The sequence below is a fragment of the Oncorhynchus gorbuscha genome, linkage group LG12, assembly GCF_021184085.1.
Source record: "Oncorhynchus gorbuscha isolate QuinsamMale2020 ecotype Even-year linkage group LG12, OgorEven_v1.0, whole genome shotgun sequence".
In the NCBI taxonomy this organism is placed as follows: domain Eukaryota; kingdom Metazoa; phylum Chordata; class Actinopteri; order Salmoniformes; family Salmonidae; genus Oncorhynchus; species Oncorhynchus gorbuscha.
In genome coordinates, this window is record NC_060184.1 from 68,493,947 (window position 1) to 68,506,691 (window position 12,745).

A 12,745-nucleotide genomic window follows, 5' to 3' on the forward strand; every position below is an offset into this window, starting at 1 on the left:
GCCTGTGTGTCTGCGTGTGTGTGTGTGAGAGATATATATATATACACATACACACATACATACACAGTGGGGAGAACAAGTATGATACACTGCCGATTTTGCAGGTTTTACATTTTTTGCAATTTTATCCCTGATGTCTTTACACAGCCTTCTGGTCTTGGCCATTGTGGAGATGTTGGAGTCTGTTTGATTGAGTGTGTGGACAGGTGTCTTTTAAACAGGTAACGAGTTCAAACAGGTGTAGTTAATACAGGTAATGAGTGGAGAACAGGAGGGCTTCTTAAAGAAAAACTAACAGGTCTGTGCGAGCCAGAATTCTTACTTGTTGGTAGGTGATCAAATACTTATGTCATGCAATAAAATGCAAATTAATTACTTAAAAATCATACAATGTGATTTTCTGGATTTTTCTTTTAGATTCTGTCTCTCACAGTTGAAGTGTACCTATGATAAAAATGACAGACCTCTACATGCTTTGTAAGTAGGAAAACCTGCAAAATCGGCAGTGTATCAAATATTTGTTCTCCCCACTGGATATATATATATATATATATATATATATATATATATATATTATATTATATAATATTATATATATATTATAAATGTAAATATGTGTGTGTGTGTGTGTGTGTGTGTGTGTGTGTGTGTGTGTGTGTGTGTGTGTGTGTGTGTGTGTGTGTGTGTGTGTGTGTGTGGAGCGGAGACCAGGTTGGACAGTATAGACGGGACTCCATGCTTAGCAATGATCTCCAGGGGTCAAGGTCAGAGGTCAAAGTCAGTATAAGTTCCAGTAAGGCCACAGCAGGGTCGGTCACTCAGCATAGTCTGTCTCCGCTGTCGCCTTGGCAACCGTTGTGGCCACCTCGGTAACTGTTGCCAAGCGCCCCGTAGCCAGGTGGGCTGAGGGTGGGGCGGCGGGGCAGTGGGAGGGGCTAGATGCTGGGCCGTTGGCGGGTGGTATCGTAGGATCGACACACCTGTGACTGAGACACCACCCCATGTTCCTCCTGGGAGAAGGCATAGCCATCTATAGAGAGCGAAGAAGAGGGACAGGTACAGTGAGTACACCACTGTATGTTTACCTACCTACATAGAAGTAAATCCGAGGCTGGGACAAGGATAGGGATACTCACGAGACACGTTGCTCTGCTGCACAGAGTTTTTGCGGCCCACGTTGGAGGGTGTTTTCCTAAAGACCCGGGTCAACAGGTGGGCACGCTCGTTCAGACTGGAGGAGAAGAGACGGACAGGTAAGTCAACCAATCACAGCCACCGATTGACAGGTTACAGGGAAAATCTCTATATTTCTATGACAGGTTAACACAACCAACACAACAGGTGGAAGTACTACTCTGAGGGATAACCAGTCGTACGACTGTGGATCACCTTTTAGTCAGGGCAATTTCTATGGCAACGAATCCTTCAGAACTAACCTGCTCTGTAGCAGGCTAACTCGGGGCTAACTCCATTTATCCTGAATGAAGTGTCTGAGCCATGAGTTGAGGACCAAAGTATATCAGATTCCCTCCCTCTTACAAACATTGCAACATTATCCCCATTTCAGGAAGAGGACTGATTCAATGTTTTATTAATCAAAAAAGGTATTGTGTTTAAAAAATATATTTTTTTTATTACCAAAGTAATAAAATAAAGACGGCCCTTCTAAAAGCCTATTTCACACCATAGCCTGCAGAGTTTGAAAGATAACTTTTCAGCACAAATGAACATGTGGCACCGACTCGCCCATGGATTGATGTTTCAGTACTGTCTCAATGAAGAGTTTGGCGTTTGACCAGCCATGTGCGACATGTAGCAGGCTAACAAATGCGCGTACGCTTTGATTACACTGACAGCATCATTGCATTTTGGTACACCAGAATTACATTCATTTCCAATGAAAACGCTGCGTTGGCCTTGCAGCATTGCGCTGCAGAGGCAGTTGCAGTGCGTCCGGTGTGGTGCATAGCATACGTTGGATTTATGGAACATGCGTGTCAAACTGTATGCGTTAAAGGCTTGACAGAAATGGTAGCAGAAGGTGAATGTTGAACTTTTGTCGAACACATATCCAGATGATACTGCAAACTATTTTGCGGAAGGACGTTGTCGGTGTGTTTGAAGCACTAAGAGTTAGCGGCAGGCGGTCGAGCCATATCCACCGTCATAGTATGGTTGAAGCCTGAGCTGGTATGTGAAGCTAACTGAAGCTGGCTGGCTTTAGAAAATCCTGAGTAAATTTAGCTTGCTTCGTAGTATAGTCTTTGATTGTGACCGAACACTCGGAAGCTTAGCTTGAGTGTCACTGGCCTGCTATACTACAGATGAAACGTTTTCAGAGCGTGAGACGATTCATTTGAAATTGAACCTGGGAGGAAGCAGCGCCGCTGGGTTAGAGGCTCGCGTCGCTCAGAGTAAAATTACACTCTAGGTTCTGGTCAGATTACGACACACAGCTCAACCCCCGAGAACACTTGATCAAGTGACTCGCGCTCTGCTCATGCGGTCCAGAAGTTACAACACCCATGTCATCCTGTCTGTGCTATCATGCCAACTCCTTGTCACTCATTCTCAGGCCAATGACTTGACAATAACAACCTTTGGCATTGGCAAGAGCACAAACAGATCTGGGACCAGGATATGATTTCCTTCCCTTTATGAACACATATAGGTGAAAACAATGGATAGTCTACCCTATTGCTTACACCTTGAAGACCTGCAGATCTGGGGTCTTGAAGGAAAGGAACAAGGAAGTGAGAAGAGATCATTTTGTACTATTAGGACATGGCATAGGCACTTGTCTTTCCCACTAACATGGACTTTGCTGATAAAGGAAAGGAGGGAAAATGTACATATGTGATGTGTTTGTTGTCTACAGATATATTGCACTAGTTGTAAGTCTCTCTGGATAAGAGTGTCTGCTAAATGACTAAAATGTCCATGTCAATAGCCGAGTCCTTTTAGCATTATAGAAGTCAACCCCTGCCTAGACCTTACCCCAAGACAAGACACCTTATTGATGTGACTACCAGAGCCAGACCTGGTAGGTGCTAGGGGGCTGGGCATATGTCTTGGCTGGTACTGAAGAGCAGATTCACATTCAGTTAATCCAATCCCATCTCATTATGTGACTGCAGGGCAAACAGACAGCCATGTTAAGCCCCCCGCCCCCATTCCTCCTGCTCTCTCTCCAGAGAAAGACTACACCCTCTGTTTTCCAGGACAAACACCATCATCCCTCCTCTAAACATTCACACACACATGCAAACACGTACAAATTCACACAGACAGACACGCATACATCCCCCAGCCTTCCTCTCTCTCAATCCTCCTCCTCACTAATGGCAACGCTAAACATTCTGTTAACAGTATCCAAACAGAACAGAATGTTTCCTTCTAACAGAATGCTTCCCAGATTGTCTGATTCCGCTGTGGAACACGGTAGGTTACTTCTCTAGATCAGGCAGCCAATGAGGCATTAAATCACATGAGGGGTTTCCCTGGCACTGGGGCAGGGGCCCTGATCCGATCCACAGAGTGTGTGGACCCGGGCCAGCCTCCCCAAGGTTACACTTCTGAGCAAGCAGCAGGGACCTATTCTTTATGGTACCACAGGGAACTTAGACCTGGTGTGTTTGGCAAAGCCTGAAAAAACGTTCTGAAGTTTTGCAACCGTATCATTCGCCAAAGAAAATGAGGTAAATGGATGACAAGGTGAATGAACGAAGAACAAATTGATAAACTAAAAAAATAAATATAGAAATAGCACATCTGTAAAGTCATGACTGAATCCGTCGCACGTCGCCCCTGTAGTGTCGCTGTCTGAAAGGCGAGTGAGACTCCAAACAGTCCAAGAACGCTCCACATCTAATTACTTCCCCAGAGAAACTCTGGTCCTCTACCTTTCCCATCCTCGTCCCAATCCTCTCCCGTTATGAAATACAAATACAGATGTGTGCGTTTCTCCTCTGTGCCTCTCACACTCCTCAATGCTTTCCATGGTCGTCGCTACCCATGTCTGGGAGAAGGTTCAGCCCAGGCCAAGGGCCTCACCTCCAGGCTAGGGAAGGCTGTGTGCACCCATCCATCCAAAAAACAACGCCCTGCCTCCCCTCCCTGTCCCCAAGCACCTCTCCAGCCCACCTCTGTCTGAGCCAGTTCTCTGTTCTGGACTGTTGGCCTAGCCGTCTCACTGGATGATTGAGGACTATTGTTCCTGCCCAAAGCCCACCAAAGAGCCCCATCCACAGCCAATATCCCACACAACCGCCCCTCAAATGGCCAAACCTCAGTCTTCCATCTCCCACTCCATTCCTCAACCTAATATGGCCAAATACCTCCGATGTTTTAAAGCCCCATGATCAACCCTGAATGGTTCAACTCTTAATCTTATGATAGATACACTGACTACAACCCACAATACAAAACAAACACACACACACACACAAACGGCTAACTCTAACACACAACCTCAGAGGCTACAGCACACTCAGTCCTTACAGCAGTGCAAACCTGTCCACTTCCTGACTCGACACAATCAGATGGAGAGATAGGAAAAAGAAGATGGGGAAGGAACAGAAAGAGACCGTATGAAACATGAGTGCTGAGGTGAGTGAGTGCGTGAGTAGGACGCAGTGAGAGAGACGGGGGAGGAGTCTTGCAGAGCAGAGCAGGAGCAGACACACCGGTCAGAGTTCACACAGTGAGCCAGGTCAAACCAAGCCAAGGTGCTACCTGTGTCTGTCTGTGCCCTGAGCTCTGGGGCTAGGGGACCTCAGGGTTGGCTTTGGCCCTGTGGATGGGTCAACCATGTTACCAACAGGTTAGCTGGCCATGGTTACATCACTCTCATATATGGTATACGCTAGACATTAAAACACTGGCACATCAATCTAAATAAACACATCAATCTTACAGACTTTGTAACAAAACCTTTAAAAAAATGGGGGGACCCCTCAGTCCAAGGAATTATCATTACCTCACATGGATATGCTATGAAAATGACATGAACGATGTCGCAGTAAGTTCAGTAAACACCCCCCCCCCCCCCAAACTGTGATCCCTTGATGCAGTGTGTGTGTGTGAGTCTGACCTGCGCCCGCTGGCGTCTCGGAGCACGGCAGCCCCGGGGTCTACAGCCCTGGCCTCCAGCTCCTGAACCTCTTCCAGAAGAGACTTCTTCACAGTGCGACGACCCCTACAACACATTCACAGGATTATGTTGCTCGTCAGGATTTCACAGTTTTTTGGGGTGATATCTGCGGGCAAAAATGCTTGATTTCTTTGGCATCGCAAATTGCTAACTTTTTCTGGCAGGGAAATATTCACTGACGTGTGGCTTGACTGAACCATTGTATGTGGTAAAAGTGTTGTGATTGGTTAAAATTGCGAGCCCACTTTTTATAGTGTGGTGTTCAGACAGTTTTATGCAGTAATTTGACCGTTTTATGCGGTAATAGTGCGATGATTGGTCAAATTTGCAAGCCCTAGCATAATATGCGGGAATGGTTGATTTTGCAAAAAAATCTGCAATCACAGAAATCTTGGTACAGTAGGACTGTGTATGTGTTCGTATTGAAATATGAAAAACACTGCTGTTCATGTGATGTATGCATTGATTTAAGAGGTATTTTTGCAGTGTGAGTGTGTTACTCACGCGTTCCAGGCAAAGTCTTTGAGTAGACAGGCTGCTGGCACCAGGACTAGCCCCAGCCAGAAGTGCCAGCACTGCATCACTCTGCTAGCCTACAACACAACGTCAACACAACGTCAACACAACACTCCAGGAACCCAGGAGAGAGACATACAACACATTCCAGCCACGTCAAGAGAGACGTTAGACAGACACGCTCCACGGGGTCTCCACCCTCTTTTGTCCAGCTGCAGACAGCTTCGTTGACCTCTAACCAGGAGTCTGTCTCCAGGGGTTAATCACCCTCTACACGACGGTCTCTCCGTCCCCCTCTACACTACGGTCTCTCCGTCCCCCTCTACACTACGGTCTCTCCGTCCCCCTCTACACTACGGTCTCTCCGTCCCCCTCTACGGTCTCTCCGTCCCCCTCTACACTACGGTCTCTCCGTCCCCCTCTACACTACGGTCTCTCCGTCCCCCTCTACACTACGGTCTCTCCGTCCCCCTCTACACTACGGTCTCTCCGTCCCCCTCTACACTACGGTCTCTCCGTCCCCCTCTACACTACGGTCTCTCCGTCCCCCTCTACACTACGGTCTCTCCGTCCCCCTCTACACTACGGTCTCTCCGTCCTCCTCTACGGTCTCTCCGTCCCCCTCTACACTACGGTCTCTCCGTCCCCCTCTACACTACGGTCTCTCAGTCCCCCTCTACACTACGGTCTCTCAGTCCCCCTCTACACTACGGTCTCTCAGTCACCCGGTCTCTCAGTCACCCTCTACGGTCTCTCCGTCCCCCTCTACACTACGGTCTCTCCGTCCCCCTCTACACTACGGTCTCTCAGTCCCCCTCTACACTACGGTCTCTCAGTCCCCCTCTACACTACGGTCTCTCAGTCACCCTCTACACTACGGTCTCTCCGTCCCCCTCTCCATTAGCTGCACCTCCTTGTCTACCTCTCCATTCAGATTCCATCTGCATGTCTTTTTCTTTCTGTCTTGATGCGTCTGTCTCTTTAGAGCTCTGAAGTCTCACTCTCCCTGCCTGCTGTCCCCCTCTTTTCAAACTCTCTCTGTCTCTCTACGTGGTCGCCAATTCTCCCACCATATGCCAAATGCCTGTAGCAGTTTGCTGAATATGCCCTGACATATTTCTGGTAACAAAGCCCATCTCTCTACTATACTAGCTACATTCATACAAGTGGACATTGACTGTGCTGTAGTCTATGCTGTACTGGCTAGTTACATTCATAGTAAGATTAGAGTGTTCCCTTAGTCCCTGTTATGAGACCGTAGTTCAGAGATGGTCAGAGGTAGATACTTTGGACCGGACACAGCTGACATTCCCAAGGGGATTCTCCGGACTGAATCGGAAAACCATTATGAGCCATTCCCAATGACAGCTGGAAACACACCCAGAGAAGCTCAGACTACACACACAGTTTGACAAACACCCACAGACAACAGGACAGACTGTCGGTCTCAGACAAACACCTCCACAAACACACACATTCTTTGTCAAAAACCCCGCACGCACAAATACGGTCTCAAACAAACACACACAAACATAACTCAAACACAATTATTTGAAGCGTAAACACAAAGCATTCAATGAAGAGCCCAGTATTCATCCCCTATGGGCAGATGAATGTAGAGATACAGGGAACGAGAAAGGGTGAGAGAGCAGGGGGAAGTGAGGAGGTGAAAGGAGGTGATGGGGTTGTCTGAGCGGGCTGATGGAGGGATTGGAGACGGGGAGCGAGGAGGGGTGAGTGTCTCCCCCAGTTCCCCAGTTGGACGGAGCAGCTGCAGGGTTTATTCACATTCCTCATTTCTGACACAAATTGAATTAATGGTCTGAAAGAGGTGGAGACTCCCTCCCCTAGCCTCCCTTCACATTGGGGTAGCACTGCACCCTGAACCTAGCCCCCTAAAAAACCCAACATGGGACCCTCAATCAGGGGGTCCCCCATATACACACACCCGTCCTCCTCCAGCCCTGTCCAGCTCGGCACACACGAGTCAACACCTCCAGAGCAGGCCGTAAAAGCCTGGGGCTCGGGTGACCATGCAGCAGGTGCAGAGGGCCTGCAGAGTGGGCTGGAAGGGCATAAATCTCCCAGGAGCTCCAGCAGTGCTGACATGGAACACCCAGAAGGCCAGCCGCCCAGGCGCCGTGTGTGTGTGTGTGTGTGTGTGTGTGTGTGTGTGTGTGGGGGGGGGGTAGGGGGTAATGGAGGGTTATTACCCCCCCACCATCAGAATGACTGACACATGTATGGAGAGTGGTGGGGGGTGGAAAGCATTAAGTCCATATAGAACACATCCACAGAACAGCCATGGTTTCTGGCCTATTAGGACATATTTACAGCCGGTCTGAGGCTGGGTTTTTTGGGGCTGCCCGCACACCTCTGCAGCGCGCCTCAGCTTTCCTAACCAACAGGACTCTGTAGACACGGCTTCCTTCACTACAGTCGTAAGTAGTAACAGAAGAGACAGCTTGAGCCATGAGAAGAATCAGAGGAGGAGGAGACTTGCCTGGCCCTGCATGTCAGGAGCGATGGGGATGGCCGGCCAGAAAGCTGAGTAGACATTGAAGAACAGCATCCAGAGAATCATACTGCCCCACACTGCCAAGTGGGAGAACTACAGGGAAGGAGAGGTGGGTGGGAGAGGAGGGAGGGAGGGAGTTGGTAGAGGAAGGAAACGGGGTGAGAAATATAGAGCGAGGTCACATAGTTAATGTACAAACACTGAATATAGACAACCTTGTCCCTGAGATTCCCCGCCTCCTCTTTCCCTCTCTTCCTCTGTCTCATTCCCTTTCCCTCCTTCCCCCTCTCCCTCTCTGTAAGGGGACACTGTGTGAATACCTATGGGACCCTGCTTCATTACCGGGGGGGTGTTGTGTGGACAGCTGAACGGACGGGGGGTGTCAACGCCCCCCTCACCCCGTCCCTGGAGTGGGAATGCCCTGAGATGGCTGTAACACATGGCAAGGAGAGAGTGTGTGTGTGTGTGTGTGTGTGTGCGTGTGGGGGCTGATCTCTATACACTAGTATACCCTATACTGTCACCTACCCCTATACCTGTACACAACAGTGTCAGCTGTCAACCTGTAGGCTACCAGTCTTGTGGTACTATATGTCAACAGGGTACATAGAAGCAGTCTATAGGGCTAGTGAAGTGGGAGTGTGTAGAGGGGAAACAGACTCTTACCCTGGTCCACGCAGTGGTTTCCATACCAGCTTTTAAACACACTGTTACTACTACATACTGCAGAGAGAGAGAGAGAAGAGAGAATGAGAGAGAAGAGAGAGAAAAGAGAATGAGAGAGAGAAGAGGGAATGAGAGAGAGAAGAGGGAATGAGAAAGAGAATGAGAGGAGAGAATGAGAGAGAAAAATAAAATGAGGAGAGAAGAGAGAATGAGAGAGAAGGAGAGAATGAGAGAGAGGAGAGAAACGAGAGAATGAGAGAGAGAAGAGAGAATGAGAGAGAAGGAGAGAATGAGAGAGAAGGAGAGAAACGAGAGAATGAGAGAGAGAAGAGAGAATGAGAGAGAGAAGAGAGAATGAGAGAGAGGAGAGGAGAGAATGAGAGAGAAAGAAAAAATGAGGAGAGAAGAGAAAGAGAGAGGGAGAGAATGAGGAGAGAGAAAGAGAAGGAGAGCACGAGAAGAGAGCACGAGAAGAGAGCACGAGAAGAGAGCACGAGAAGAGAGCACGAGAAGAGAGCACGAGAAGAGAGCACGAGAAGAGAGCACGAGAAGAGAGCACGAGAAGAGAGCAGGAGAAGAGAGCATGAAGGAGGGTTTGTTCACAAATGACACCAGAGATAATAAACATCTATAATGATATACTGTAAACTTAACAATTCCTGTAAAAAACCCTCAGAGTACCTGCTGCTCTCAGCCATCTAAACACAAACAAATAAGCAACAGACACACACACACACCGTGCTAAATGTAAGGAACAGAGTGATGGAGAGAGAGGGAATAAGGTAGATGAGTAGAGCGATTGCTGAGGTAGACTAACTGCAGTCCCATGAGCACTTCATTACGGATTTACATGGCCAGAGTCGAGCATCTCTGTAGCAGGATCCAAAAAGTGTAATTGACACACACAACACACACATTTTATCAGACTGGGCATTACATTAGTGGGATGAGTCCATGTTAATGTTCAGACGAGACACAGTGTAGGGCATCTGCTTACCGTGTACACCATGTTCCCCACAAACAGGTAGTCAGTTCCATGACCGTTGTTGAAAGGACTGTCTGGGGAGAACACACACACACACAAATATTTACCACAAGATATTAAGTTAATGAAGAGTGTGTGTCTAGCAGGGGGGTGTAGGCACCACTACTTACCATGTTCTAGTACCTTGAGTGGAAACCAGAAGAGAATAATGGAATGGATCAGAGCATTTATACAGTGACCCCAAAACACCTGAGAGAGAGAGAGACAGAGACACACAGAGAGACAGAGACACACACAGAGAGACAGAGACACACACAGAGAGACAGAGAGAGAGGATGGAGAGAGCGAGAGAGGGCAGTAGTAGTAAGTACAAACCAATGCCAAAACACACAGAGGCCACATCCAAAAACAGTGTTTCCCTCACAGTAATACAACTACTACTGTGTATTCACCATCGCTACCAACCAACTGCCCTGCTCCTGCACACACACATTACACACACCTTCCACCCACTAACTGAATGACTTCCTTATTCTGGCCCTCTGAATCTCATTAGCATTGCCATGGAGACGGCCCGGACTCCCTGCCACCTTGTTTACCCGCTGGGGTTCCAAACAAACACCAGGCATCTCAAATCCCTCGGAGAGAGACAAGCCCCAGACGTGACCCATCAAACACAGAGCATGACAATCATAGCTTCATTTCAGATGACACCACACATGTGCATATAGGTCTACAAGTTATGTCTAATAATACGCTAATCATGTATGTATTTTTTCATTCACAGTGTTCAAAATGGTTCCATATGCTTGTCCATGAATAATTGTACAGTATTTCAATGTAATTGTGTGTGTGTGTGTGTGTGTGTGTGTGTGTGTGTGTGTGTGTGTGTGTGTGTGTGTGTACACCTTGGTGTTGAAGCCCTCAGCATTCTGGGTGATCCTGTATAGCTGGGGGAAGCGTAGCATGTTCTGCTGACTGCATGGCCGGTCAAAGATCCCCAGAGTGAAGGGAGGCAGCGCTGTGAAGATCTGACACACACACACACACACACACACACACACACACACACACACACACACACACACACACACACACACACACACACACACACACACACACACACACACACACACACACACACACACACACACAAAACACCCAAACAAACACGACCGCCTTTCAGAGATTCAGACAGTGACTGTTGTGTAGATTGTGTGACTGAGAAAACACACAACACAATCAACAGGAATTCCACCAAACATGGTGAGCCTGAGGGCTGCACACATTATCACTGAGACGTAGCGGCAGAGAGAGAGGAGAACAGACACTGCTGTGGCATGCAGATGGACCACAGATAACAGAACACAGCTCACACCGAGTGGAGACATGGAAGGAGAGGGAGGGAGAGAGAGAGGGGGAAAGGGTGAAGGAGAGAGAAACATATGGAGAACGAGGGAGAGTAAAAGTACAGAGATCCAGGGAAATGGACAGTATGAATAAAGTGGACACTCACCACGTTGTAGAGGCCGATACACCAGCGTTCAAACAGGATCTGTCCAGAGAAGCCGTTCACAAAGGCAAACCACAGCTGGACAAGAGAGGGATGACAGGATGAGTGAACAAGGGAAGATGAAATGAACAGCTTTATAGGGCTAGATAGAGGAGAACCATGTCAGACATTGATTTGTTTCATGGTGAAGTGGCCCTTGTGCATAGATGACAGATCTAGGATCAGTCTCCACTACCCAATGCTAACGTTATCTACAAAGAGTAAAACACTGGAATCTGACTCTGGGTCAGGTGTTGAGGAGGAGTGTCCACCCATACAGAGAGACTTGACTGATCAGAGTGTATGATGATATTCCTGGAGCACACACACTCTGCTTTGTGGACAGAGACCGTCTATGACCCTTCACGTATAGAAATCTGCAGGCAGCCAATAATGTGTGATAAACAAACACACACCAGTGTGAGAGGGACCGTGAGGTAGAAGGTCTTATGATGGTTTGCACCTGCTGGTATCCTTAATGTTAGACAGAAAGGGAGGCAAGAAGGGGGCACAGCTGACAGATACCCCTTGGGGCTTCCAAAATGTCTCTCACCCATTCTACACAGTGTAGGGGTGTGTGCGTGTGTGTGTGTGTACATCAAGTAAAGTGTGTGTGTGTGTGTGTGTGTGTGTGAGTGACAGAAAGCAGACACCAGAGGGGCACCTCATCCATCACTGTCAAACATTGACAAACAGCTGCAAAATGTCTCTGTTAATGTATGTGTCTGTGAGCGAGCGAGCGAGAGAGAGAAAGAGAATGACATCAAAATAGAAAAGGGGGTTAGTCACTCACTAAATGAGTCCAGCTTCCTACCAATGTAAATCATATTTAATGTGTCTTCATCACCTGATTGGCTCTCTGGGTGGCAGGACATGACCTATATAAGGGAGGGTGGGCGTGGTGAGGATGAGGGAGGGGTGTGTCTTACCTCTATAATGTAGAGCACCACATTCTTATAGAAACAGTAGAGGATACACTTAGTGACACGGTTATAACTCCACGCCCCATGGACCAGCAACAGCTTCTCTAGGTAGGAAAACTAGGACCCGTCAGAGGGGGAAGGGGAGAGAGAGATGGATACAGGGTGAGACAAAGAGATAAGCAGTACCCGAGGGGTAAAGACAGATAAACAGACAGATTCCTAGATTCCTCTGGCTCTCACATAATACTTCAACTTGCTCCTCCTCCATTCTCCCTACAGGGACACATGCTAACCATTAACACAGGAGTGCTAGCAGCTCACAAACAAGCTGTGGGCTGGAATCTGCTTTGTGTGTTACCTGTGCTATGGAGTAGTCAGAGGAGTTGGTGGCCTGCATGCCCTCGTTGCCACTGATGCCAACCCCCACATGGGC

The 12,745-nt window shown here is 48.0% G+C and overlaps 1 protein-coding gene across 12 annotated transcripts in view; it reads right to left on the reverse strand.

Annotated features, from left to right (window-relative positions):
* Window positions 1–622: 622 nt before the first annotated feature.
* The window catches only part of atp8a2 (ATPase phospholipid transporting 8A2), a 66,082-nt gene continuing 53,959 nt past the window's right edge, over window positions 623–12,745 (reverse strand). For 10 of the 12 annotated variants that reach the window (XM_046292771.1, XM_046292772.1, XM_046292770.1 and 7 more), the window contains 12 exons: window positions 12,671–12,745; window positions 12,319–12,429; window positions 11,354–11,428; window positions 10,746–10,868; window positions 10,008–10,086; window positions 9,850–9,911; window positions 8,853–8,909; window positions 8,172–8,279; window positions 5,657–5,745; window positions 5,093–5,197; window positions 1,137–1,231; window positions 623–1,030 (listed from right to left, as the gene is read on the reverse strand). The exon at window positions 12,671–12,745 is cut by the window's right edge and continues 109 nt beyond it. In XM_046292771.1, the coding sequence (XP_046148727.1) occupies window positions 936–1,030; window positions 1,137–1,231; window positions 5,093–5,197; window positions 5,657–5,745; window positions 8,172–8,279; window positions 8,853–8,909; window positions 9,850–9,911; window positions 10,008–10,086; window positions 10,746–10,868; window positions 11,354–11,428; window positions 12,319–12,429; window positions 12,671–12,745 (1,074 nt within the window). In that variant the 3' untranslated portion in view covers window positions 623–935. Of the gene's footprint in view, window positions 1,031–1,136; window positions 1,232–4,500; window positions 4,524–5,092; window positions 5,198–5,656; window positions 5,746–8,171; window positions 8,280–8,852; window positions 8,910–9,849; window positions 9,912–10,007; window positions 10,087–10,745; window positions 10,869–11,353; window positions 11,429–12,318; window positions 12,430–12,670 lie in introns of all 12 variants that reach the window. The other 2 variants (XR_006830777.1, XM_046292774.1) reach the window with 2 other exon arrangements.